Here is a 26447-nt window from a genome sequence, read left to right as displayed (position 1 = left end):
AGTGCCTTTTGCATCACACTGATAAAGGCCTTAATAGCTAAGGGGATGCACTGCTGAGACTTTCCCATTGGATGGCCATGTGGGAGCATCTGTGAGCTGTGCTGTCCAGTACAGCTGATAGCTGCTGTAACAGGAGCATAGCTTCCACTGCTTGAGCTGTAGCTTTCTAGGAGGCAGCTTGCAGGATTTTACTCTCTAATCTTGACAGAAATTTTGACACTGCAGCCATCCCATTAAGGAAAACTAATATTAGAAGTGAAATGGGGCTAAGGGAATGTGCATTTGAGTGTCATGTGGATATGGTGTACTTTCTGGGATGAGTACAGTCCTAAACAGGTACCATAAATATTCAGCCCTGTCAATTACCAGTAAAGGGGCTGTCCTGGGATTGGTGGTCACAGCAGCTTTGCTGAGGAAAGGGTGGTTAGAAACCGAGAGGCATCTGTTCTCCCATTAGTATGTGAATTCCATTCCCATTAATGTTTACTGGCTTTAAAAATGTGTTGAGATGAGGATGGATCCCTATGTTGCAAAGAGATGTACTATGCAATTGTCCTGTTATTTCCCATTACACCAATGAAATCTGAGTGAGTTAAAACAATTCAAATTCAACCAGTTGGTGACCAGTTTGCTTGCTAAAAGTTGTTCTTTTATAAACAGTCCCCTCACCCTCCCTTTCTTATTTTGGTAGGGAAGACATGAGTTATCTGTGCAGATGGGCCTGAATCAAACCCCAGATCTGAATACACCTGAACTATGGGAAAATTCAGATCCAGATCTGAATTTTTTGACTTTGGTCCATCTTTAACTATTTGAATGTGAAGAATAATGGATAGAGGAATCCACTGATGGTTGGGTTTTTGTGGTATCATAAGAAATTTGGGTGTTTCACAATATTTTTCCTGGGTCTGTGGAACTTTCCCTTCCTCACTGTTTTTTTTTAAAGAAATTTAATTCTAAAATATTAGCTCTTTAAATCTAAAAAAAAAAAATAAAAAAATTGTCTGACAGCTAAGATGGCCTGAAGAATAAAATCCATAATTTTTCAGCAGCCCACGGCTGGTGTTCTACTAGAGCCAAATGGAATGTAACCCAAAAGCCTCAAGGATGATCTCATGATAGGAGTGCTGGAGCAGGAGGCAGGAGATTTGCGGTTTATTTTGGTTCTGCCACAGATTTCCTGTGAGACTGTGAGGAAGACTCTTTAATCGCTCCCTTTCTCAGTTTCCTCATCTGTAAAATGGGGTAAAGATACACTCCTATGAGGTAAAGTAATAACAAGGGAACTGCACTGATTTATGCCATCTGAGAATTTGGTCCAGTGTCTCTGTAAACTGGAAAAAGGGTTTGCTGTTGCTGAACATAGTGGAAAATCTGATAGGCTGGGAAAAGTAGTGTGCCACTCCATTCATTGCCCAGCTATTTAGTCTGACAGACCACAGCGATCCACTTGATAGAAAGCTTCCACTGGGACATGTATGACCAGAATGGCCTCATTGAACTATAGCAATGACAGCCCCCACCTCCCTCTGGTTCACAGTTCACATGGTGGAGGACTGGAAAGGCAAAGTGATTCAGAGTGTGTATGAAGAGAGATTAGAATCAAAACAATATTTGGGTCCCTGCCAGCACCTGAATGCCTGGGCTTTCAAAGGAGTATTCAATCACTGTGAGTACACTCATGCTCAGGCTGGGTAAAACTCATTGTAAGGGCTCATTAGAATGTATCAGATTGCAAACAGCCTGTAAAAGCTCAGGGGAAAAACATTCAATTGTAGCATGGGTTGTTAGTGGGGAAAAAATCCTGTGTTCTGTCTATGGCTATAAACATATAGATGTATAACACTGGAGTGCGTCTTCCTTAAATAAATTGAAATATGCTAATTATTGGCCAAAATGTAAAACAGGAAAATTAGATTCTGTATCTGGATTCAGAGGAACAGCCGTGTTAGTCTGTATTCGCAAAAAGAAAAGGAGTACTTGTGGCACCTTAGAGACTAACCAATTTATTTGAGCATGAGCTTTCGTGAGCTACAGCTCACTTCATCAGATGTTATCTGGATTGAAACTGTTGAAGATAAAACAGAAAATATAACAAGTGAAGAGCCCAAATCCAAACTCTGGATCTAGATGGCCCTGAATAGTCAGAAGGGTCCCTCTTTCTAGACTGGATCAGGTCAAATCTGCAGATCAAAACAGGCCCCAGCTTTATGGAAGTTGAGCTCCGGATTCAAATATGATGTTTCAGGTTGGGCTCATGTGTAGAATTTAGTGAAATTTGCTTCAGATCAAAATATTTTCCATAATGTATATTCTACAGGGAGTGCTTTTACTAGTCTATCACTGTTTTAAATATAGTGTGTGGTATATCAGAAAACGATATTCTCTACCTGTATTAGGCTTAGTCTTTGAAAAGTTGTTTGTGCCCTTAAACAAGCATTAAAACTGGGGATCCAGTACCTTCCTCCACAATATTATTCAATGTAAAGAAAAAACTCACAGAATATTCTGACCAGCCACACAGCAGCAGAATATTAAACCATTTTAGGAAGGGTCTCAGTTTAGGAAGGGATTTGGAGATTCCAGCTGTTTCTCAGACCAGAGAAACCTGTAGTCATTTTGTAGGACAGAAGGAAGCTGCTAATGAGAACCAGGAAATACTTTCATGAGTTTCCATGAATTGTAGAAGGCCTGGTGTTAAATATTTTTGCCATCTCATGGTTCCTACACATGAACAGAACCATGTATGCTTATTTCAGGGGGAAATACTGATATCCATTATCGGGAGTGGTACAAGCCCTTAGTCTGGTTTTGGATCCTCGTCGGCCTTGCCTACTTTGCTGCTGTCCTGAGTATGATTGGAGACTGGCTAAGAGTTCTATCCAAGAAGACAAAAGAAGAGGTATGACTGCTAGTTGATCAATCATTTATCACTTTATAAGAGAATTTTAAATGCCCGATCACTGCTAGCCAGGGAGGGAGGGTCCCTCATTTGAACCAATGCAAAATAATCCCTTTTATTTACCCTGTTGGCTGCTTCTTTTCAAGCCTCTTCCTTTTTTGTATTCTAGCGTGTGACTTAACGACTCTGATCTCTTGATCCCTTAATGAGAGAGGGAGAAAAAAAGGAATTGACTGAATCAGACTCTATGTCGTTAGCATTATAGCCCTATAGAGATCGCATGATATTAGAATTTATAGCACTATCATTATGGGAAAAGAGAAGAGACCCTCCACCACAAAATTAGAAATTGGCCGCAAAATCAGGATCCAGAATTTAATTTCCTCTCACTGGCAAAGGACTGGGGATTCATAGATTTTTTTTTTTAGGCGTGATCATTATGATTGTCTAGTCTGGCCTCCTGTATAACACAGGCCAACATACTATTTCACCCAGTAATTCCTACATTAAGCCCAAAACTTCTGTTTGAGGTATAGCATATCTTTTATATTTGACCCCAGGATTTGGTTCAGCACATTATAAAGCAAGAGTCAAACTTTAATCTGGAGTGGATTTTGAACTGTCCTTCTCCCAAATTCAGGGATAGTGGTTCAGAGTCCGGGTTTGGGTTCAGGCCCATCTCTGCTAAAAACAAAGTAGCAATGTCAGAAAGATACTTTAAAAAAATGGAGGAAACTTTAGCCACTTTTGGCAAGAGCAGTTGGTGTCCTAGTACCACTTGCCCTTGGTTAATTTCAACCAAATCACTGTCTTCCACAGTTCATGGGGAAGGGAAAACAATATACTAGTGACTCACTAATAATCAGGGTGGAAATTGAGGGTAGCTGCCTTGGTTCCAGCATTATGCTGTTAAGCATAATGTGATTAATTTCACCCCTTCTACACCCCAACAAATTCTACTTTGGCAGATTAGTTAGAGAATGCATAACCAACAAGTTGTTTGCCAAATTAGAACTGCTGTTCATTATCAAGAGTTATTTGTGAAGTCAGCTGAGTTACCTGAGGCCAAATGTGTCTCTGGTGCATCTCCAAGGATGTATCCAAAGTGAGATGCATCATGGAAGAATTTGGTTTGTGTTGGTGGGCTGATCAGATGTGATATCAGCTGAAATCTATTCTACTCTTTTCAAGTGGGACCTTGGAAAAGGCCTGGATGGGCTGCAACATCAACTATTAATTTTTCTCTCTCTTTTTTCTGTGTCAGAAGAAATATTTGTACAACACAGTACCTATGTGAGCTCCCTATTCCTAAGTCATTATTCTGCATTCATGTACCTGTAGCTAGAAACATAACATAACAATAAATCACTTAGGGACATTTGAATGGAACTGTATGGCTCCTTGAAGCACACACAGAGAATTTCCCAAGTGTTTTCCATCCTCATGCTTTGGGAAACAAACTGATCAGCTGCTGGCATTTGGAAGAAATTCCAACACTTTGGTATATAGTATTTGGGCAGTTCAAGTGAATTATGGAGATTTTTACACTTCCCATTAAAGACTGAAGCATTTGGTAATTTCTGAGACAGGATACCAGACTAAATGGACCATAAGTCTCTTGCAGTATTTAAAATAATTGAATAAGAATATAGATTTTACCTAAATTAATTACTGCAGGGTTCAATACAGAACCTTCAGTGGGATTGCACAGGTGTAATTGTGATCACAGTTTGGGAAATAGGTCTATATATATAATTATGTTTATTACTTCTCAGTTATTAAAGACCTCAAAGCCTCATTTGGAAAAATGCTTGGTTGCTGATGGTTCTTTGAGTTGCCTGTCTACCTGATGAGTGCACAGAGATTACCAATCAGTGGCTTTATTGTTTCCCTAATGAAGAAAGGATTGGTAAGAGTGTGAGAGTATCCTTCTAACATTCAAGCTGGACATAAAATGTCAACTGGTGGTAGCCAAATGAAAGAAGATAAACAACTTATCTATGTGGGATACAAGTTGTTAGCCAGTCTAGACTAAGGGCTTGTCTACACTGGCACTTTACAGCGCTGCAACTTTCTCGCTCAGGGGTGTGAAAAAACACCCCCCTGAGCGCAGCAAGTTTCAGGGCTGTAAAGCGCCAGCGTAGACTGTGCACCAGCCCTGGGAGCTACGGCCCTCGTGGATGCGGCAGTGCTTTAGTGTTGCCAGTGTAGACTAGCCCATAGTATGATTAAAGCTGAGCCTGTTGCTACCACTGCCAACTTTTGGGGAAGTTTGGAGCAGGCTCTGGCTCCAGATGTAGACTTTTCAGCTCTGACCAATCTCTAATTCTATGACATACAGTAAGAATGTGTGTTGTTATTCTATAGTGAGAATTTCTCTCTTTCCTTAGCATGTTTTTGTTTGTTTGTTTTTCGGAAGGTTGGTGAAATAAAAGCCCACGCGGCCGAATGGAAAGCTAACGTGACTGCTGAGTTCAGGGAAACCCGGAGGCGGCTCAGCGTGGAGATCCATGACAAGCTTCAGAGGGCAGCCACCATTCGGAGCATGGAACGTAGGCGCCTAGGGCTGGACCAGAGGGCCCACTCACTGGATATGCTCTCTCCAGAGAAACGCTCTGTCTTCGCTGCCTTGGAGACGGGACGCTTCAAGGCCTCATCTCAGGAAAGCATCAACAACAGACCTAACAACCTGCGCCTTAAAGGGACAGAACAGCTCAACAAGCATGGGCAGGGGTCATCTGAGGACAACATCATCAACAAATTTGGCTCCTCGTCCAAGCTGACCAAAAGGAAAAACAAAGACCTGAAAAAGTGCATTCCCGAGGATGTGCGGAAAATTTATGAGACCTTCCGACACCTCTCCTTGGATGAAGAGAAGAAGGAAGAGGAGAATGAGAAGATGTGTAACTCAGAGAACTCTTCTAGCACAGCTATCCTGACCAATTGTATTCAGCAACACTTGGACCTGGAAAATGGAACCATCCCCACCGAAACCAAAGAAAGGGAACATGAAAACAAAACTTTACTTGAAGACAGAAATTAAATGTAAAAGATGCTTGACTTTAATTAACTTATGTTAGTGTTTTTATATACATACATATATATATTGAGACACGTGCCTTACACAGACTCCTTATTCAGTCTGAATTACATAGCATCGAAGAATATTTCACTGTGCCATAATGACTGAAGCTTGCTCTGCCAAAATGAATCAGAAACACAGCACTGGAGAATGGCAACAGAAAGCAGCACATGGAGAACTTCAGCCTGTGTACAATTACAGTGGCAAAATGCAAAGGGAGAAACTTACCATGGCAATACAACTGGAGTGCTACCACCATGGCATAATGTTTGCAAAGGACAGCTATGTTAGAAGAACCCGTGGGAGGGTGAAGAAAGAACTGTGTGTCTTTTAAATTGATCATGGCTTCACTGAGCCGCCCACTGGCGATTGAAAGAGGAGAAATGATTGGGATGAACTAGCAACTTTCAATCAGGCTGAGGTTACATTTTGGCACGTGATCCAAGCTAGATTTTTTTTTTCATTTTAAAAATCAGATGCATTATCTTTCTAAACTCCAAAAGCATGTCCCTGGACTTGGAAGCCAGTTGGACATTGGTTGTGAAATCAAGGCAAACATATTGAAGGATGTAATTGCTTTTTTCATTTTAAAAAAAATACAAAAATATGAAAAAAAAATTTCCTTTCCCTCAGAGGAAATATCTGATATAAACTCGCAAATAATGAATAAAAAGCAAGTTCAAACACTACATGGTTTAAAAGGGGGGGGGAGATATATACAATGTTTTGCTTGACGCATCAAATAGTGGGCCAATTTTTTAAAATTTTTCTTGTTCACACTTTATATCACTGAAGGAAGTTCAGTTTTAATTCTGTAATACTACAAAGACTGAAAGAAAGCTATAGTCTTTGCATGATGTCAGCAACTGGCTGTTTTCTGTAGCTGAATTGGAATTTTAAAGAATAGACTTAAGAGCATTTACAATACTAAAATGAGGACCAGAGCAACCTTAGAATCTCAGGGCTGTATGTCCCTTTTGGTGGGTTAGGGTTTAGACAGGAGCTGGTCATACCCTCCAAAAACAAACAAAAAAACAACAACAACAAAAACTCAAACAAAACAAAACGAAAAAAGAAAATAACCAACAAAAAACTAAAAAACAGAAGATGATAAAATACGATGGAAATATTTTAAGTGCTTACAGCTTTAAGTGCCATTAACACCATCTTACTTTGTAACTTTTAAAATAAGTATTTTGATTAATTTATTTTGAGTTCTTTCCCTTTCAGTTTATTTTCTTTGTTCGATATTCACTTTCTCAAGTCACTTTTCTCAATAGACTCTGAACACAACTCTGTGTGTTTTGAGACAAACAATGAAACACAACCAAACTGTGAGAGTTTTGTATCTGTTGCTGTGACTGGATGTGCGAATATGAGAAGCACAAATGGCCCCAGACTTCAAAGTGAACATTAAGAGAAAAGACTGTGAAATAATTCTTGGGAATTGCAAACAACACTAAGGCCTGGTGCATTCAGTGTGTATGTGAGGCACTGCTTGCCATTACAAATGAGAGGTTTTTGCATGCTGGAAATGAGACATACATAATTGCACAACTTATCTTTCCCAAACCCCCCCTCTTCGCAAAATCCTCAAATTGCCCTTCATGCAAAGTATTCTAATTCTAACAGCATTCCTTGTAGGCTGCCAAAGTAAATGTGGTGTTAGGCTCCAGACACATTTTGAGTCTTGCTGGCTATTCATACAACCAAGCACTTCCCAGTCATGCAGGCAAAGATTTTCAAAAGTGCGTGCCAATAACTGTCTGCACAAAAATGCAAACATAATTTTTGTTTGCATTTTCTGAGATATCACATGCAAATAGACACTCAAACATTTGACTGGTCATTTGCATACACAGTTACCATGGCTGTGAATACATACATGGTAATTGCACATGAAAATGATTAGTGTGCATATTAGCATATGCAGTTATTTGTGCACAATTTGCAACACTGAGCTAAAAGTCACTGCTGCAGGAGGCAAAAGGAACTCTGAGTATGTCCTTTCCCTACAGATTCACAGCACCTGAAAAATTGTGTTCTAACTCAATTTGGTTATGAAAACCAGCTGTCCTAGAATTAAGGATGAAACATCACTGGTTGAGAAACTGCAGTAATTTCAGACTGGTTTAGCCCAATAAGATCAAGTAAAAATTGGATTTTGCTTAGTCCCCGATGAATCTGTTAAGATACAGGCCTAGATTCTGGCTTGTGTGGAGGAGCCTTGCTCTGTAGCCTTTCTCTGAAGCCGGAGGCCTCAGGAAGCACTGTGGCTGCTTCAGCTGGAATTCCTCCTGGAGGCTCCAATGGTGCACATATCAGAGCAGCATCTTTGCCACCCTTTGAATGGGTGCAGTGTGCACTCCCTTCCCTGACAGATCAGTGCTGAGGAGATAGGGCCATGGCCATGCTCAAATCCCAGACCTCCTCGCTACAGGGAGCAGGGTCTAGCCAAGGAATGCAAATGCTTTTGCCCTCCTCCCACTCTTGTGGACACATGTGGGAGCTGAACTGAATGTGGGCCATAATCAGGATTCTGACATTCACAATGCCACTTGCAAACAAATCCCTTGTTATCTCATTCTGAAATAAGTCGTATCATATTGTGTTAGCTATGTAGGTCCCAAATAGCTGAATCACACAGGACTCTGTATCTGGACTACTAATGTTTATGTTTTTCAGATCTGGGGTTTTATGGAGTTAGGAACTAGCTGCAAAAGTCAGATCTGGGTTTGGATTCCAGCCAGACAAGGTTAAGGGACGTTCAGATCTGGATCCTTGTCTAATTGAAGTGCTGTCTGAAAAGTCTATATTGCACTTCATTTGTTCACTTTGCTGGAACTGAAGGAGGATTCCGAAAGCATAGAGTACAGATGTAGCAATTCATCTTGCTTAGCAAGTGTAAAAAGACAGTAACATCCCCAGTCTGATCTCTCCCCTAAACCACATAGTACGAGCTGTAGAAAAGCTTCCTGCATAGCTTCCCTGCAAATAAGAAATAAGAGTTAGTCCTACAAAGTGCATTTACACTGTGCAGCGTCAGGGAAAGTCAATGTCAGATCAGCCATTCTTTCGAGTACTGCCCTCCTCTTTTCCATGTGTTCAGGCAAACCGACAGTTTGGAGAAAGTCTGGAATGTACCTCAGCATAAACGCTTTAAATGAATGGAGGCAGTGTTTATTGGCCAAATTCAGACCTGGCATAAGCAGGCACAGCACTATTAAAAGAGAAGACTGGAGGGTCTAAGATGTATATTGCCTCTTTGATTCCACGAGCCTTTGTGTTTACTGTTCACGTTCTAACAGTGTCCATGTCTCCCCTCAGTTGCTGCGTAGCCAAGCTATACATAATTCCCCAACTGACATTTCATTAGGGACTGTCTTGGACATCTACTGGTTTTGAATGTTTTTGATCCAGGGACAAAGGGTGATCCAAGCTAAACTCCCAGTGAGATACTAAGCAGAACGCTGGATGACCTTTCACATGAAAGACATCGCCTCAAAAAATAGAGAACTCCATTCCCCACCCCTGTATTTGTGAAACTTGCTGAGAAAGCTGCCAGTCTTGTCTCTTAATAGGGATCCTCTCATCTGGTTGCTTTCATGGTCAGGCATTGCACATTAAATAGTTTAATGTGGATTATTTGGATGATATGGTAGAGAGGGTGGCAGTGACTACACAGAAAGCCAGACTGACATTTCTAATCAGCTAATCTGATGTCATAAAGTCCTAATTCACCTCTTCTTTTTTAAAGCACATCCCCTGTATGCAGCAGTTTGGGAAACTCTCTCAGTTGAAGCCTTGACTAGAAGCATGGCTAAAATCCCTGTTCTCTTGTTTTCATAACTATATAAAAGCTTTTAATGTCATTTCGGTGGAGTTGTTGCACTATTCTTGAATGTTTTAATGAAATATGGGCTGAACCAAACCCAAACCCATACCTTCAGGTTGCTGGTTCCCAGTAGCTTTCCCAGGTTTGGAAGAGCAAAAGAGTGATTTAAATCCACTTTGCTCCTTGCTGTTATACTGAGCACACCATGGCTAGACATGAGAATCTGGCCTTAAACTACTAAGGAAATTGATTGTTTTTAGCCACAGCCCCCAAATCCAGGAAGCCGAACCAATTGCATATTTCCCTACGTATTCTAGCCCGCTCTGCTCCAGTTTAAATTCACTCTTGTGCAGGAGGGTTCTGATGTTTCCCCCTGGAGATCCTTCTGAGACACTAATCATTGTTAGTATATTACAAGCACCTGGATTGCCAGGTGGCTCCATTCTATTCCATCCCTGGCAGTATTTGCATGAGCATCTGGCTGTTTCGAGAAAGGATTTTAACTTCATCCATGTGAGATTCTCCATGGGGTTAATTCACACTTTCACAGATTATATGGGTTATTAGAAATAATACCTATAAATAAATGGTCATGATGATTTACGTTCATTTAATCCCATCTTGGGTGTTAGGGTGACATTATAAATCACTTGATCTTGTGCTGTCTGGGTTTATGATGTCTCCAGAAACTCTTGGTGGAGTTATGTGCTTGTTAAATCAGTGCAGCCCCTCCCTTGTTTTATAGGAGTATTGCTAAGTCAGGAGGAATCTTGCTCATGTCCATTTCTTACCCAACACCATCAATAAAATGTGGGCTGGAGCTGGAGCTTTCTGGGAGCAGCAGGGTCTTCCCTAAACCAGTGGATGTAAAGGAAATGAAAAGTAGGGCTGTGTATTTGGGTTGTGACAAACCTTTCTCTGAATTTGTGTTTTTGTATACATTGTTTATGTGCTTTTTTGCTTCCAGGGCCCATTGATGGCACCAAAATAACATGAGATCTGCTTCCCAGGCTTTTTCCATCATCCAGGAAGAAAAATACCATGTAAAGACCAGAGTTTGCATTATTTAGCATATTATCCTGGAGAAACAATAGTGCCTCAGTGATGTACTTTCCAGGAACACGCATGCCAGGATGTCACTTGGAGACTGGTTAATTCTCAGGATTTTGGGAGAGTCACTAGAGGTCTGTTGTGGCTTTGGACCTGCTATTTTTAAAACTCACCTGTGAGGTGCCATGCACACTTAATGGTATGGCATATCAGTAATAAATACAGCTCTGTAAGTGGGTCCTGAGGCAATAAAATACCCAGAGCAAAAAGGAAACACACATAGAAATCAACAGAGCTACCTGAAATGCAAAGATATTCCCTTAGTCCACAGCATGCAACTAAATAAAGAGGGAAAAGATCTTAGGCCCAGATCCTCATAGGTATTTAGGCGCCTAACTTCCATTGATTTCAATAGGAGTTAGGCACCTACATACCTTTGAGGATCTGAGCCTTAGTATCTTTCTACTCTCTTGTTCTCACTGTATTTCAATGATATGATACAACCACATAATCATGCTGGCAAATATTGCATCATATTATGGAAATCAGGTATTATCAAGGTGCCAGTGCTAATGTCAAGCTGGAATAATGTTAAAGGAGTAGAGACATAGTATAGCTGAGCTGGATCACGCTGGATCAAATAAGTCACATTAATCACAGGTCCCATTCACACTGCTTGTGGGCACTCGCGAACAACGTGTCTTTTAAACGGTTGTAAATAAAACCCTGTGTGCACACACTTCGTACTAAAACATCTATGCAGCTTTTGTACGAAACTTAAATGGTGGTGGCCCTTACCGAATGTAGTTTCACTTTAAATTTCTGTACTGTCCCATGGCAGTATGCAGGTCACATATCGGCCTAGTGTTCTCAGTCTGAAATATAGATGCTTCTTATTTAGCAGAAAAAGGACATCATTCTAGCAGGTGCCTGACTAGACAACTGGGCTTTGGCTTTCCACTTGGAGCTCCTGAAGGGTAAATCACTAGTAGGTTACCATCAATTTGTGGGTATGTGAGAAAGAATATTTTTGTCTCCAGAATCTATTCTGCCCATACACATTTCCTCCTCATAAGAGCTGTGTGCTTGAAGAGAAAAGCTTAATGGTGTCTCACTTGATATGCAAACCAAATGTACCAGCCTTCAGTCTATCCCTTAGCTATTTCACAGATCCCAGAGAAACAAAGTATATTATCAGCTATTATTAGAAATGGGCAGGGTTGGCTCTCCTAGATTGGAACTGCCTCACAGTTTGAGTGGGTTCAGATCCAGTGTCCCAATTTGGACTTTGTGATTGATCTGGGCTCAAATTGCAAAATTCAGATTCAGATGTAGGTTTGGACTGAATTTTGCCAATATTCCAAAGGCGTTTCAGTCTGATGTTCTGGATTGGTGGACTGAGCCAAGAAGGTCTGATTTGGAGTTCTGAGATCTGGATTTGATAGTGACTTCCTTAGATTTTTGGGGGTATCTGCATGTGGGATTTGGATCCACTTTGTCTCTTTCTGGCCCATTTCAGATTATAGTAATAATTAATAATTAAATACACTTGCAGAGATAGTCTACCTGTTTGCTTTTTCTCTCTCTTTCTGTAAGATTTCATGGTGCTTAGAAAGGCATTTTCAAAAAAGGGAGGAGTTCATAAATGTCATTAGCCAGGGTACCAAGCGGAATGTGCTTGTACCGTCTCAATAAGTTTTGCTGCTATTGTTTTTATTTTATGATGTAATGTTTTTCAATGATGGAAAAAAATTGCAACAAAGACCTTCTGGAGGCTACAAACACTTTTCCTGTTGTTCTTTCTTTCTCACTTGTTCAAACTAGATCCTGGAAAAGACAAAGGTGCTGCGGTTAGGGCACTGATCTTCCTTTTGCATACAGCTATGGAAATCAATGTGTAACTGAAATTATCAGCATCACCCACTTTGCATTTTCATGTATGCTCCAGTTATATTTACTCTTTGTTTGTCAGAGTAATGCATATAGCGGTAGTAATGGGAGAGTATGATATGAAGAAGGAGGAATAGCGCAAACCTCCTCACATGATGGAAACACACTAGGTCAGTGCTTTGTAGGGGAACCCCTAAAATAACAAGATTATGGATGGTTCTACATGTGACATGTATGGGAGCAATCAATAGGTAAAGGAGCCAAAGATCAGAAATTTTTAGGGATTAGTGATATGCTTTCCAGGAAAGTATGTACCAGGATATCACGTGGGGACTGGCTAAGTCCCAGAATTTGGGGAGAGCCACCTGTATTGTATTAGTTTAGATGGAATAACTGTGCCAAAGGTGTTAACATAACCCAGTCACTGTCCAACATTCAACAGTGTTAAACAAGGTCTGGGGTTAGATATACAGAGACATCAGCCTGCTTAATACCATCACAAACACATTAGAAAATTCAGGCCATAGGCTTGAATTTTATTATTTGAAACACAAAAAGAAAAGAACACTGAAATTGAAATTGATTGTTTATTCAAAATAAACAATCAAAAGCTATCAAACTCCTTTTGGAGACAGTGAATACTGGTTAAAGTCTGTTATTCAGTCAAGCAATCCTTCTTAGTCGGGGAGAAAGGGTTAGTTTTATTTGATCAATTCTGCATTGACAGTGATAGTCACTTTCCTGCCTTAGAATAAACAGATAGACACTGAAAGAAAAGAAGAGATAGGACAGTAAAGGACAGTAAAGGGAAATGCAGCTTTTGTTGATGTTCTCAGGGATATAGTGCAGCTGGTCAGTCACGGATGGATGTATTGGGCTGGCAGGTTGGCCACAACATCTGTTGCTTTAGACCCAGGTTCACCTCCCTAGTCAGAGATATCATCTGGTTGGTCTGATCAAGTCCCTTTCCTTCATCGGGCCTTCTCAGGCTGAGTAGAGCTGGATGGACTGTTTCGTCTCACCATGCTGGTGCCATGCAGTATACTTGATTTCAGGATCAGGTGAAAAGCTTAGAGAAAGAGAGACATAGGCCAGGAGGAAGATAAGGGGAAGAAAGGAGCACACAAGGGAGGGGGAAGGCAGAGCAGCATCTCACATCTCAGACTGGGATCCTGGGTGATGCAGGGATGATGGTCAAAGATCTGTCTTCAAAGTGTTGTGTCATGGCAACAATTGTTCCACTGCAGCTGTGGTGATGGTAAAAGTTCTTGTTGTGTTCTCCCCCAAAGTCTCTTTTTAAGGACCACAAATAGGCAATGGGTGGAATCGTCCATCCTCTCATTATTTTGTCCACCAAATAGGCCTAATTTCAGACAATTTTGGTTCCTTGATTTCCGCTCTTCTGCTCCTCTTGTTTACCAGGCATAATCTTAATAGGCCCTTTCTGTTTAAATTAGTTCAGTCTTTCTGTCTCCTTCTCACATCTTTTCTTAAACAGTTTTATATGACAGATCATTGTGATAATTCATAACCTTTATCCACTTTTCACTAGCTGAGCTTACAATTAGGATAAATTTGTAGGTCCAGTTATCACAACAGGTCATTATGGCCGATAAGAGGGAAAGTTGCTCCCTCCTGGGAGGCAGAGTAAAGGTTAGGACTTGCAGTGAATCCTGATTTGCTTCTTTGCCTCCTGCTGGGTGTTGCCTCATTTTCCCCAGCCTGCCTGTGATCCGTTTTCCCTTGCTGCTACATTCTGCCTCCTTTGGGCTGAGAAGCAGAAGCAGAGGCTAGTTGTTCCTGGCATGCAGTCCAGCCCCTTTCATGCAGGCAGGGTGTGTGAGGCATTTCCTGGCGCTCGCAGAGGGTTGGGATCTGGGAAGAGTTGGTGGAGTCATTTTTCCTGGAAAATGGAGAAACTAAGAACAGCGAAGCGTGGTAACATTGAGACACCTCTATACCCTTTTGGGACCTCAGTGCAGGGTGCTCACAACACAATGTTCTCTAAAGCAGGACTAGCTCGGCATGGTTTGATGTTTTATACAATGTCTGCTGTCCTTGAAACAAACAGTTACAATGTGGCAAACCAATGGAAATTCCATTGGAAAAAAATGAATAATAGAACTGGGATACCAAAATGGAGCACAACATGAAGGAGGAGCCCACACAGACTTCATTGCCTGACCAGGTAGGTGCCAACGCGTGGTCCAAAAAGAACTTAAATATTTCCTCAGATTTCATGTCATTTCCACAGAGGCTTCTGTAGCTTTTCCCCTCCCATATGGGCTCCCTGTCTTATTTTCCTGTCCTTTTGGCACCCCAGATCTGAGTCCTCATATTCTCCTGCTTCCTTGATGTTGTTCTTTCCTTTGGTGATATTCCCAAATCTCCTTTGGAAAAACATAATGTCCTTGTTGAACTGAATCTTAACTTGGCTAAGACAGACATGTGGGACTGGGCTGTTGCACTCCTCTTAATGGACCTGTATTCTCGGCTATCATTTCCTTTCAGCCACTGTGTAGCCTCCAGGAAGAATGAATAAAGGATATTGGGGTTTTGCTGAGTCCCAGAACACCTGGGGCCTAATCTTTGTCTGGTGTAAAGTTCTGTAGCTCCATTGATTTAATTGGCACTAAGGAAGATGAGGATCTGGTCTGCAATATCTATTCTGTTAAATTGAGTGGCAATTTGCAAAACACATTAATTGCTATGGATCTAAATCCTGCAATCATTTTTCCTATGGGAGTTTCACACGAATCAGAACTACAGAATTTGCCCCAGAAAAAGAACAGTGTCAAATGGGCCAATTGTTTGTTTCTACCTTTACCTATGAATTAGAATGTTTCTGTATAACTCTTGGTGGGAGGTGGGGTTGTTCAGTTCTGGCTCTATGACTAAAATATGAAAAGATGAGAATCCTAGGGCTGTTGCATCTACATGGGAATTTTTAAAGCCCACTGAAAAGTGACTATGATGGGGTGGCCCGCTGCTGGAGGCCTTGTCGCTCTGCCTCACCCTGCCTCAGAAAAAAGCAGAGGAGAAATCCTCCAGGCAGCTTAGAGTGGCTGCCGGGAGTAGCCAATCAGAGGGGCTGCTGGAGAGACCAATCAGGGGCCAGAAGGACCACATAAAAGGAAGCAGCAGAGGTAGAGTAGTCATTTGCTGCCTAGAGATTGAAGATGGAGGACCAGGTGCCTGGAAGACCAGCAGGACTGTGGATCGCTCTCTACAGGCCATGGAAAGGCTGCTGAGTATAGGGTGCTTGTGGGCTGGAAGAGCAGCAGGACCATGGACAGGTCAGAGCAGGCAGGCTGAAGGCCAGGGGACTGAGCCCAGAACCTAGCCAGGCTAGATGATGGTACTGTGATGGGTCCTGCTGGTTTGGTTGAAGACTGAGCCCAGAGAGGGCTGCTGAAAGGATCCAACCGAGGATGCCAAGATGGGCCCCTGTTGCGCTGTTAAAAAAGGCAGTGCCTCTGGGGAGGAAGCCTTGGTGCTATGGCCCCATACCATGGCAGTGAGGAAGAACTAGAGAATGTAGAGAACTGCGGGGGGAGGGTGCAGTGTTTGTGACCTGACCAGAAAGGAGGTGCCTGTGAGAGGTGGGTGCTGAGCCTGTTAACGGTGACTTTAAAAAACAATTAACAGCCCTCGCACCTCCCAATCCGGATCACCTGCCACAATTTCAGGGTTAACTGCACCTCTAACTCCTCCACAGTTTGTACAAGAAACACCCGTTTAGAACTCAGGCCTCTGTCCATCAGTCAGAGGACTCTGCCCTTAGGTATCTCCCTCCAGAATGGGGATTTAGGCTGCAATTCCTCCTGCCCTTCATTGCTCTTCACTTAGCTCAGCTCAGCTCCTGCAGGGTCGTGCAGTTCTCCCTCTCCCTCCCTAGACAGGGTTTGCCAGTGGCAGTCCAGCCTTTACAAAGCAAAGTGCATGTATTTTTAGGACAAAAAAGCATTAGAGAACATGCAACAATAAAAGGTTTTGCACACATGCTAAGGCTTATGAAGTCACCCATCTTCTAAATGGGGAATCTGGTCCATTTCATAGTCCTTCAAAACCTTGCAGCAGCTTGTTTGGTTACAACCTCATGTCAGCTGTTGGCTCAAAATGAGGGATTATCTGCCATTACAGGTTTGGCATTCTACCACATGTTCTTTCTTCATCTCCTGGGCCTCTTGAACCTGGTCGGAACCTGAATATATGCAATTCACCCAGTTGGTGGCGCTTCTCTGGAGTTGTTTACCTGTCCCAGGATCTGCACTAATTACCCCCTATTGGTTTTAGTTCCTGGAGGAAGCTCAGTACTACTCCCCCACAGAGCCAGCATATAATACCTGGCTCAGAGATACGGATAACACTTATAAAGCTGCTACAGTAGTGTCAAAGATATCGCATCTGTTCATAATATCTGTCACATCACTCTAGTACTGACACATCTGCATACTTCACCCCCAATGTACATGTAGAGTTCTGTCTGCTCATCTGAGTCAAAAAATAAGTTTTAACTACTTACTTCTGATATCCCTGCAGAGCCAACCCAGCTAGAAAGAAGTGAGTCAGATTCCATTCTTTCTTGGGCATCCCCAAAAGATTTGATTACTAAGTTTTAATCAGCTCCACCTGTGCAAATCCACTGGCTTCACGGAAGGCATAATTTGGCCTAGTGACGATGTGGGAGAAAGAAAACATTTAGCTTGACTCAGAGTCCAAGCTGAGCTTGCAAAGACTGGTAGTTAGAAAAAAGATCTTGTAAACTGAGCACACTTCGTATACAGTCACTGAGAGACAACAAAATAGGGAGGAGCCCAGCTCTGTCATTTTTTACAGTGTCATGTTTCAGAGTGGAGATGGGTTCTGAGATATTATCGTGGGAGAGGTGCGAATTCCTGAAATCACAACACTGCCAAAATGCAGGCAGAGATCTGAAACAATCTAAGTGAACTCCCACCCTCCACCTTTTGGTGTGAATGCATCAGCACACTTTGAAGGACTTCAGTGTATGCCGCTCACTCACTCAATAGCATGCACATTTCATTAAATGTGAATTCAAGTATTTTCCACAGACACGACACTTACAATGAGCAAAATCTGCAGAAGGAAGTAGTGCTATCAAACCAAAAGGGAAGTCCTGTCATTTACTCATCACGTTGACACAGTATCATTTGGGGAGATGGATGCTGAGTTGGAGCCAATTACACTGTTTTACTTCCCTCCCCCCTTTTTTATTGTGTGTGAGGCTACATTTGATAAACTAAATGTGGTTTGTCAAGCTAAGGAAAATACTGTAGGCTGCTCTCATCAAAGCCCCTCCCCCCAAATTACTGCTGCACAGTTGTAAAGCTGCCTTTGGTTAATGGTTTGAGGGAGAGCTTTCATTCACTGCTTGATGGAGAGCACAGAGTCAAAGGAAAGGAAAAGTGATTGGCTACTTGAAATCTAGGTTTATCTTCATAATCAGCTGGCTTTAGGAGGGTTTTAGGCACCATTGACTAGATTCTTCGCAGCCTAGACTTTTTATTTTATTTTTTTTAACATGCTGCTATTTCACTTTTCACTGCTTAGCTGGGGATTTAAAGAAGGGATTGGTTTGTTTCTGCATATCAGAACTTATTTTTCTGACTTAATGGGTCTGTTTTGATTTACCAAAAAGGTTTTATTTCCCCCCTCTAAACATGACTCCCTTTCCACAAACCAGTCTCTAAAAACTTGTCCACTTCAGCCTTCAAATGCTATATGAAATACCCAGACCTCACTCTGCTTATCTCTTATTTAGGGAAACAGGCATAGTCAGTTCTCAAACAATCAGCTGTCTTGGAAACACCCTACTGTGCTTCCTATTTATGTACACCTGCTTCCAATTAGCACCCTGGCACACTGCATACCTGCAATGATTGATTGGTGATCCCTCGATTTGAGGATGAACTTAACCATGGATTTACATATGGGTCCTGAGATGACACAGGAGTCCGATCCTGGAACTGCAAATCTGCCCGCAGTCGGTACATACATTTCGTGGCAGGCCAGCTGCCTGCTGGGAGAAAGTTTTCTTTTTCCATCCTTCTCTCTCTCTCTCTTTTCAGCTTTGAGAGCAAGGCACTTCTCCTTGAAGCAGGCCACTGCCTGATGGAGGATATGGTGCCATTGGGGTCGGTTGGTTGCTTGTTCTTCCCAGCTTGTGATGTCCACATCAGTTTTCTTAAGATATGCTTTCAGTGTGTCTTTGTAGTGTTTCCTCTGACCACCATGGGTGAGTAGAGGACTTGTTTTGGGGGCGAGAGTCTGGCATCCGCGCACAATGTCCAGCCCAGGGAAATTTGTGCATGAGGATCATTGCTTCCATGCTGGTGACGTTGGCTTCAGCAAGGATGCTGGCGGTAGTGCAGTTGTCTTGCCACTTGATGCAAAGGATCTTGTGGAGGCATCATTGGTGGTACCTCTTCAGACTCTTGAAGTGCTGTCAATAGGTCACCCAGGTTTCGCATCCATAGAGGAGTGTAGGAACAACAATTGTCTTATAGAGCTGGATCTCTGTGTCCTGCCGTAGGTCATGGTCTGTGAAAACGCGTCAGAACACTGGCTTGTTTGGGTGAGGAGAGCAGTAAAGGCAAAGAAAAACAGGGTGCTGTAGATAAATGGATGTTGGTCAAGTTTAAGGTGTTGAGTCCACTCTTTAAGAAATGCACAACTCAAAAGTTTGCTAGTTCTTTCCCCAGAACTAGCTATCTTTGTACTCATGGTCCCATCTCCATAGTTTCCAAGCACGGCCTTATTATTTTGAAATAGAAATAATCCCTGCTTTAGCTGTGGCACAGAAAGCCTTCCCAAAAGATTGAACAGTCCATGTAGTGTTATGAGACATTTGCACTGAGAGCCAAAAAGCTGGAACAATAAGAAGGTCAGGGGTATGCCTTCTGGTTCTTAATAGTTTCTGAAGAAACCTTGTGCTGTGTGTGCAGAGATTTTGGGCAGTGAGAATTCAGTAATGGAATCTTTTATTTTCTGCTCAGGCCAGTCTTTCATACTGACTTGCCCCAGGTCCTTACTGACCTGTTCATAGCACAGAATCTAAGGAGTTGAACTAATAACATGCTTGGTATTGTGTGGTGTCTAGAAGAGACTTTGATTGTTTTCACAGCTATTCTGGATTCTGAAACTAAGCTTGGCAGCTAGACAGATCCTGCATGGATTCTGAAAGAGATTTTGGATCCAAGCATGCTAATTAGAAGTGGGTGAAACTCAAGACTTGGAGTTCAGGTTCCCTTCCAAAAAGCATTGGAAAGTATGTAGTCAAACTATCAGATTCTTAGGACTGCAAAACTGAGCTGAAAATCTTGCATAAAGAGCCTCTCTTTGGATTTCTGGCCTTTCCTGCTTCAGCCCTGGCAATACCACAGAATCAATCTTTCCCTCATTATTTCAGCATTTCCACTATTGATCTTGCAGGAACTTGGTAGTGCAGAAGCAGCAAAAATTAAAGGTAACTGGACAATTTCCCTCTGCCCCCAATTTAATAATAGGTTCAATTTGGCTCAGTTCCAATTTGAGGCAAAGAAAAAGGTAGAATCTTATTTGGTCTGAGTCATTTGACCTATTCCAACTGACACCATCTGCACCCTGGCTTCAGTAACATTACAATCAAAATGTGACCTGAATGTAGAAGCTTCCTTTTCAAATGTAGTACTAAAATACCTCAATGTCTCTAGTCCAGGTAGAGATTTGAATGTGTTGCTAGGAAGAAGCAAAACATGAAATACTTGGGTGTTCAGAGACTACAGGGAAGGAGATTATATATGAAACTAGGTAGATGTGTTACCATCACAGTTTGGCAGATCTCATTTCTGGACATCTGAAGTCCATTTGGAATAACAGCTCACTGTGGTATTGAGGGTTCCAATGACCAAAATCTCACTAGGTCATTTAAATGAAGGAGGTAGTTCCATTATGCCTTGAGAGGTACAGAGATCAATTTAGCAGAGAAGAATGCTTAACAACAACTCAATTTCTTCCTTCAAGGAAGTAAAAATGAAAGTGGAGTGGGGCAAGGAGTAGATATAATTGGCTTGAACTTTAAGAAAGTTTTTTTGGTACAAAATTGTGTAAGGTTAGCAAGACACTATTGGTGAGGAAATACTGTCTGGATAATCAGATGGCTGAGTAAGAGGCTGTAGTGCTATCACCAAAGACTGATATAAGAAAAGGAGGACTTGTGGCACCTTAGAGACTAACAAATTTATTTGAGCATAAATTTTCGTGAGCTACAGCTTACTTCATTGGATGCATTCAGTGGAAAATACAGTGGGGAGATTTATATACACAGAGAACATGCAACAATGGGTGTTACCATACACACTGTAACGAGAGTGATCAGGTAAGGTGAGCTATTACCAGCAGGAGAGCGGGGATGGAGGGGAACCTTTTGTAGTGATCAAGGTGGGCCATTTCCAGCAGTTGACAAGAACCACTGAGGAACAGTGGGGGAGGGGGGAAATAAACATGGGGAAATAGTTTTACTTTGTGTAATGACCCATCCACTCCCAGTCTTTATTCAAGCCTAAGTTAACTGTATCCAGTTTGCAAATTAATTCCAATTCAGCAGTCTCTCGTTGGAGTCTGTTTTTGAAGTTTTTTTTGTTGAAGAATTGCCACTTTTAGGTCTGTAATCGAGTGACCAAAGAGATTGAAGTGTTCTCCGACGGGTTTTTGAATGTTATAATTCTTGATGTCTGATTTATGTCCATTTATTCTTTTACATAGAGACTGTCCAATTTGGCCAATGTACATGGCAGAGGGGCATTGCTGGCACATGATGGCATATATCACATTGGTAGATGTGCAGGTGAACGAGACTCTGATAGTGTGGCTGATGTGATTAGGCCCTATGATGGTGTCCCCTGAATAGATACGTGGACACAGATATCCTGGCAACGGGCTTTGTTGCAAGGATAGGTTCCTGGGTTAGTGGTTCTGTTGTGTGGTTGCTAGTGAGTATTTGCTTCAAGTTGGGGGGCTGTCTGTAGTAGGCAAGGACTGGCCTGTCTCCCAAGATTTGTGAGAGTGATGGGTCGTCCTTCAGGATAGGTTGTAGATCCTTGATGATGCGTTGGAGAGGTTTTAGTTGGGGGCTGAAGGTGATGGCTAGTGGCGTTCTGTTATTTGGGCCTGTCCTGTAGTAGGTAACTTCTGGGTACTCTTCTGGCTCTGTCGATCTGTTTCTTCACTTCAGCAGGTTGGTATTGTAGTTGTAAGAACGCTTGATAGAGATCTTGTAGGTGTTTGTCTCTGTCTGAGGGGTTGGAGCAAATGCGGTTGTATCGTAGAGCTTGGCTGTAGACAATGGATCATGTGGTGTGGTCTGGATGAAAGCTGGAGGCATGTAGGTAGGAATAGCTGTCAGTAGGTTTCCAGGGTGGTGTTTATGTGACCATCGCTTATTAGCACCATAGTGTCCAGGAAGTGGATCTCTTGTCTGGACTGGTCCAGGCTAAGGTTGATGGTGGGATGGAAATTGTTGAAATCATGGTGGAATTCCTCAAGGGCTTCTTTTCCATGGGTCCAGATGATGAAGCCTAGCCACTATGGATGTAGAAGCCCTCTACACCAACATTCCACACAAAGATGGACTACAAGCTGTCAGGAACAGTATTCCCCGATAATGTCACGGCAAACCTGGTGGCTGAACTTTGTGACTTTGTCCTCACCCATAACTATTTCACATTTGGGGAGAATGTATACCTTCAAATCAGCGGCACTGCTATGGGTACCTGCATGGCCCTACACTATGCCAACATTTTTATGGCTGACTTAGAACAACGCTTCCTCAGCTCTCGTTCCCTAATGCCCCTAGTCTACTTGCGCTACATTGATGACATCTTCATCATCTGGACCATGTTTGGTCTCTTTCATGTTATACATCAAGGTCATAGGGCAATTGTGAACTATGCTTTCACAAATTTGCTTGAAAAGAGAATTGTTGGGGGGAAATGCAGGCAAATAACAAAACAAGTTAACTGGACATTTGGCAGTGATTGTCTTTGTACTGTGGCTATGGTTTAGCACTTGGAAGGAATTAGCTTGATGCCAAAGCTAATGTATATATTTCAGTAATGGAATTTTTGGTAGTACAGTTCTATAGCTGTGTGGTCGTCATTTCCCGGATGCTAGACTTGAGTCCCCAGGGGGGCTGATTTGCAGAAGTACTGAGCAATTACAGTTGCAACTGAAGTCAATTGGAGCTGTGCTGTGAACATATAAAGTGCTATACAATGGTACATACTCTGAAAAATCAGGACCTGGGTGTCTCAAATTGGGTGCCCAAAATTGTTTAAAACTTTTAACCTTAATCTCTCTGGGCCTTGGTTCTATCTATTTCTATCTGTAACCACCTCCTCATCTCACAGGAGTGTTGCGGAGATACATTCATTAATGTTTGTGAAACACTCAGACTTGATGAGCACCATAGAAAAACCCAGGAGAATTAATAATTCTGTCTTCAGAGCAGAGAGAGAACAAAGTGCAGTAAATAAGGCCTGGGGCAACTCATTGAACAGTGAGGATAAAACAAAATATTGAATTGCTGTGCTGAATGAGGCAGAGAGTCTATGGAAGAAACAGTATGTGATCTTGTAATTTAAAAGCTGTGTCATAATCCATGTGCACAAGGGGACTGAATTAATGTTCCACAGGCAATCTTAATAATGAGATTTTCTAACTTTTCAGCTAGCTTTGCAACCTTAATGTTTTTTATTCCAGTTTTCTTGCTTGTAACATCCTAGGTTTTAAAAAAAGAACACGAAAAAACAAATTTTATCATGTGGCATCATATTGACACCAGCATGGATGGAACTTTAGACCCACCACACAGACCACTACCACTTGAACTAGAGAAGTAAATCATAATAATTGTCATCCCTGATCTAGGCCAGCACTAGAGGTGGATGAGGTAGTTTGCCAGGGGATTCCATAGACATTTGCTGCCAGCAGAGGAATGGTAAGACTCAGATCTTAAGTTCAACTCCTTGCTGTGGAGTGGAGTATGCGCTAGTGAGCTATAGAGGGCACTCCCCCTGAAGTGCCCTCTGGCAGCCTGGGATGGAGCAGAAGTTATACTCCTGCTTCAGTTTCCCCTACTGGGCTTTCAATAAGTTCAGTGAGGCTTACATACAGTAAACTATGCCCCTTTAGGAGTCTAGTTTATTTAATCAACTGCCAAACGTGGTATCTTACCAAAACTTCCCCTTCTCCTGTAAGTCCCAAGGCTTCTCCACTGCCTGGAGCTCTGCAGTCTCCCCCCCGCTGACTCAGGGTATCTCCCAGGCATCCCTGCCTGATAAGCTTTGTACTTTCTCTCTTCCGGAGCTTTCTGTCTGTGTTTTGGGGCTTTTCCTCTCTGATCAACAGAGAGACACCACTGGGCTTGGCTTCCTACCCCTTCTCCTGAGGAGCTCTCTCTGTTCTTGGACCCCCTGACTGAAGCCTCATAACCCTTTGTTAGGCCCAGGTGCTCCTTCCTAATTCACAACTGCCCAGCTACTTATCCAATTAATTGTTCAGAGGTGGATCTGGGCTGGCTCATTCTCCTTAGTGGAGCCTATCACAGGGTGGGAAGTAGGGTGCCTGACCCCTCAAAGGGCCAGTTGCTGTGACATGGGTATAGGCTATTCTGCCCATTTCCCCTGTTCTTGCCTACTGGGCCCCAGACTCCACTCTTTAGGCTTCTCATCCCAGTCTCCTTTGCATATGCAGTCCCAGTATTCCTCTCTGGGCTCACTGACAGAGTCCCACACTCCCCATCTCTCCCCCTACCCCACACTAGTTCCATTCTTCATGAAGAGCCAGTTCCTTCCCTCCTACCACAACTCCTTGTCCCCAGTCTCCTTACCCAATCAGTCCCAGTTCCCCCTCCCAGATCCTTTTCTGATCCATCTCTCCCCTTCTCCCCTGTTGACTTCCAGTCCTAGTCTCCCTCCTCAGGCTCCTCATGGTTCCATCTTAATCTCCCCTCCCTCCCTTTCCATGGCTGCTTGCACCATTCTGCCACATCCCTGGCTCCTAGTCACAGCCTCCCAACCCAACCAGTCCCAGGCTTCTCTCCCTCCACTCCAGTCAATCTCACCAGACTTTCCCATTCTACTCTTTCCTCCCCTTGCTCCATGTTTTGTCCCCTCTGCATTGAATTGGGTGGCTTTCTCCTGCGTACTACCTGGGTGCCAGCAGAGGGTGGGGGAAGGGGTTGTCTCTGAGGGCACAGAAGAGAGGCTCTCCGCTCTCACTTTTGGTGCCCTGGCACAGAGCAGCCATTCCAAGGAAAGTCTGGCTTTGCCCCTGTAGCCCTGGGCTGGAGCATGCTCAGTGAAGGGTGGAATCTTCAAAGATTTTAGCTACTAAAATTTAAGAAGTCTTTCTGGAGCACTTGCAAACTCCATTTTTTTCAAGGCTCATATCTTGGCCAAAGTTGGACAGATTTTCACAGGAGTGGAAACAGGTACATCCCTGACAATGCAAGCTACCTCCCTGCCAAATTCCAAGTCCCTGCTCCAAAGCTTGCAGATTCTACAGCTATTCAAAAAAAAGGTTACCAGAATTTTCTAACCTGCACAAAACAACTTTATTTTCCCCTAGTCTTGTTCTTGGAAATGGCTGAGTCATTTTTGGCTGAAATTTTCCAGAATCATTCAGCCTGAGGCAGACATTCGGCATGTGAAATTTCAGCCCTAACATTAAAGTTTGGCAAAGTTATAAGCAACTGAAAATAGGGTGTTATAATGGGAAGTGTCAAGCAACCTTAAAGTTAGACCTCACCACCAGCCCCACCATCTGAGGATCTCTAAGTGATGTACAAACTTTAATCAAACCTCACACAACCACCAGAGAGGGTGGTATTCATACTTTGCATATGGGTAAACTGAAGCAAAGAGAAGTTACGTGAGTAGTTCTTCCCTGCAATGGACCTGCCCCCAGGCATAGCACCACATTTCCCATCCCCAACCCATAGGCCTCTGCCTTTGCAGCCTGTGCCTACAGCCATCCTTGCATCTTGTTTGTTTCCCTTTCCAATCTCCTAAACTAAATTTTAAAACATAAGCAATAAAATACAGCTTTCCCCCTTCTCTCCAACATTAGCCTCACAATCTAAGAATGGAATCCCAGGAATTCTATAAATCAAAGTTTAAGGCCAGAAGGGATCACTAGACTGCCTAATCTGAATGCCTGTATATCACAGGGCACCAGCACCCTCACACTAAATCCAGCAACTGAAGTTAGACCAAAGTATTACAGCCCTGAGAAGACTAAGCCATAGTTAGAACAGGAGGGACTGAGGTGCACCAATGCCAGAGGCCTCTGCTAATGGCAGGGAAAGGATTAAATGAGAGACACCCAGATAATCCTGGCAAGAGACCTGCACCCATATGTTGCAGAGGATGGCAGTGACCTTGCCGTTTTTTTTGTCTTTCTGACCTGGGGTGAAATTCCTTCATGACCCCATGTATGGTGATCAGTTAGATCCCTGAGTGTATAAACTGGGTTGACTGCAAGATTAGGGAGCAAGTCCCTTAGCTCAGGCTGACTGAACTGCTGCAGCCTACCCATTGTGGAAAGGAAATGTTGCAGCTGCAGTGTTTCAGTCATTCCTCCTAACTCCATTGCACAGTGCAGGACCTCAATGAGCATTGGGAGAT

The 26447-nt window shown here is 42.7% G+C and overlaps 1 protein-coding gene across 1 annotated transcript in view; it reads left to right on the top strand.

Moving 5' to 3' along the window:
- Positions 1-7131, top strand: part of KCNK10 (potassium two pore domain channel subfamily K member 10) — a 93874-nt gene extending 86743 nt beyond the window's left edge. Inside the window, exons 6-7 of the mRNA XM_073349364.1 lie at positions 2760-2902; positions 5322-7131. Coding sequence (XP_073205465.1) covers positions 2760-2902; positions 5322-5945 — 767 coding nt within the window. The 3' untranslated portion in view covers positions 5946-7131. The remainder of the gene's footprint in view (positions 1-2759; positions 2903-5321) is intronic.
- Positions 7132-26447: the final 19316 nt, after the last annotated feature.

The sequence above is a fragment of the Lepidochelys kempii genome, chromosome 6, assembly GCF_965140285.1.
Source record: "Lepidochelys kempii isolate rLepKem1 chromosome 6, rLepKem1.hap1, whole genome shotgun sequence".
Classification (NCBI taxonomy): Eukaryota; Metazoa; Chordata; order Testudines; family Cheloniidae; genus Lepidochelys; species Lepidochelys kempii.
Note: the sequence above shows the minus strand (reverse complement) of the source record. Positions and strands in the feature narration are given on the sequence as shown.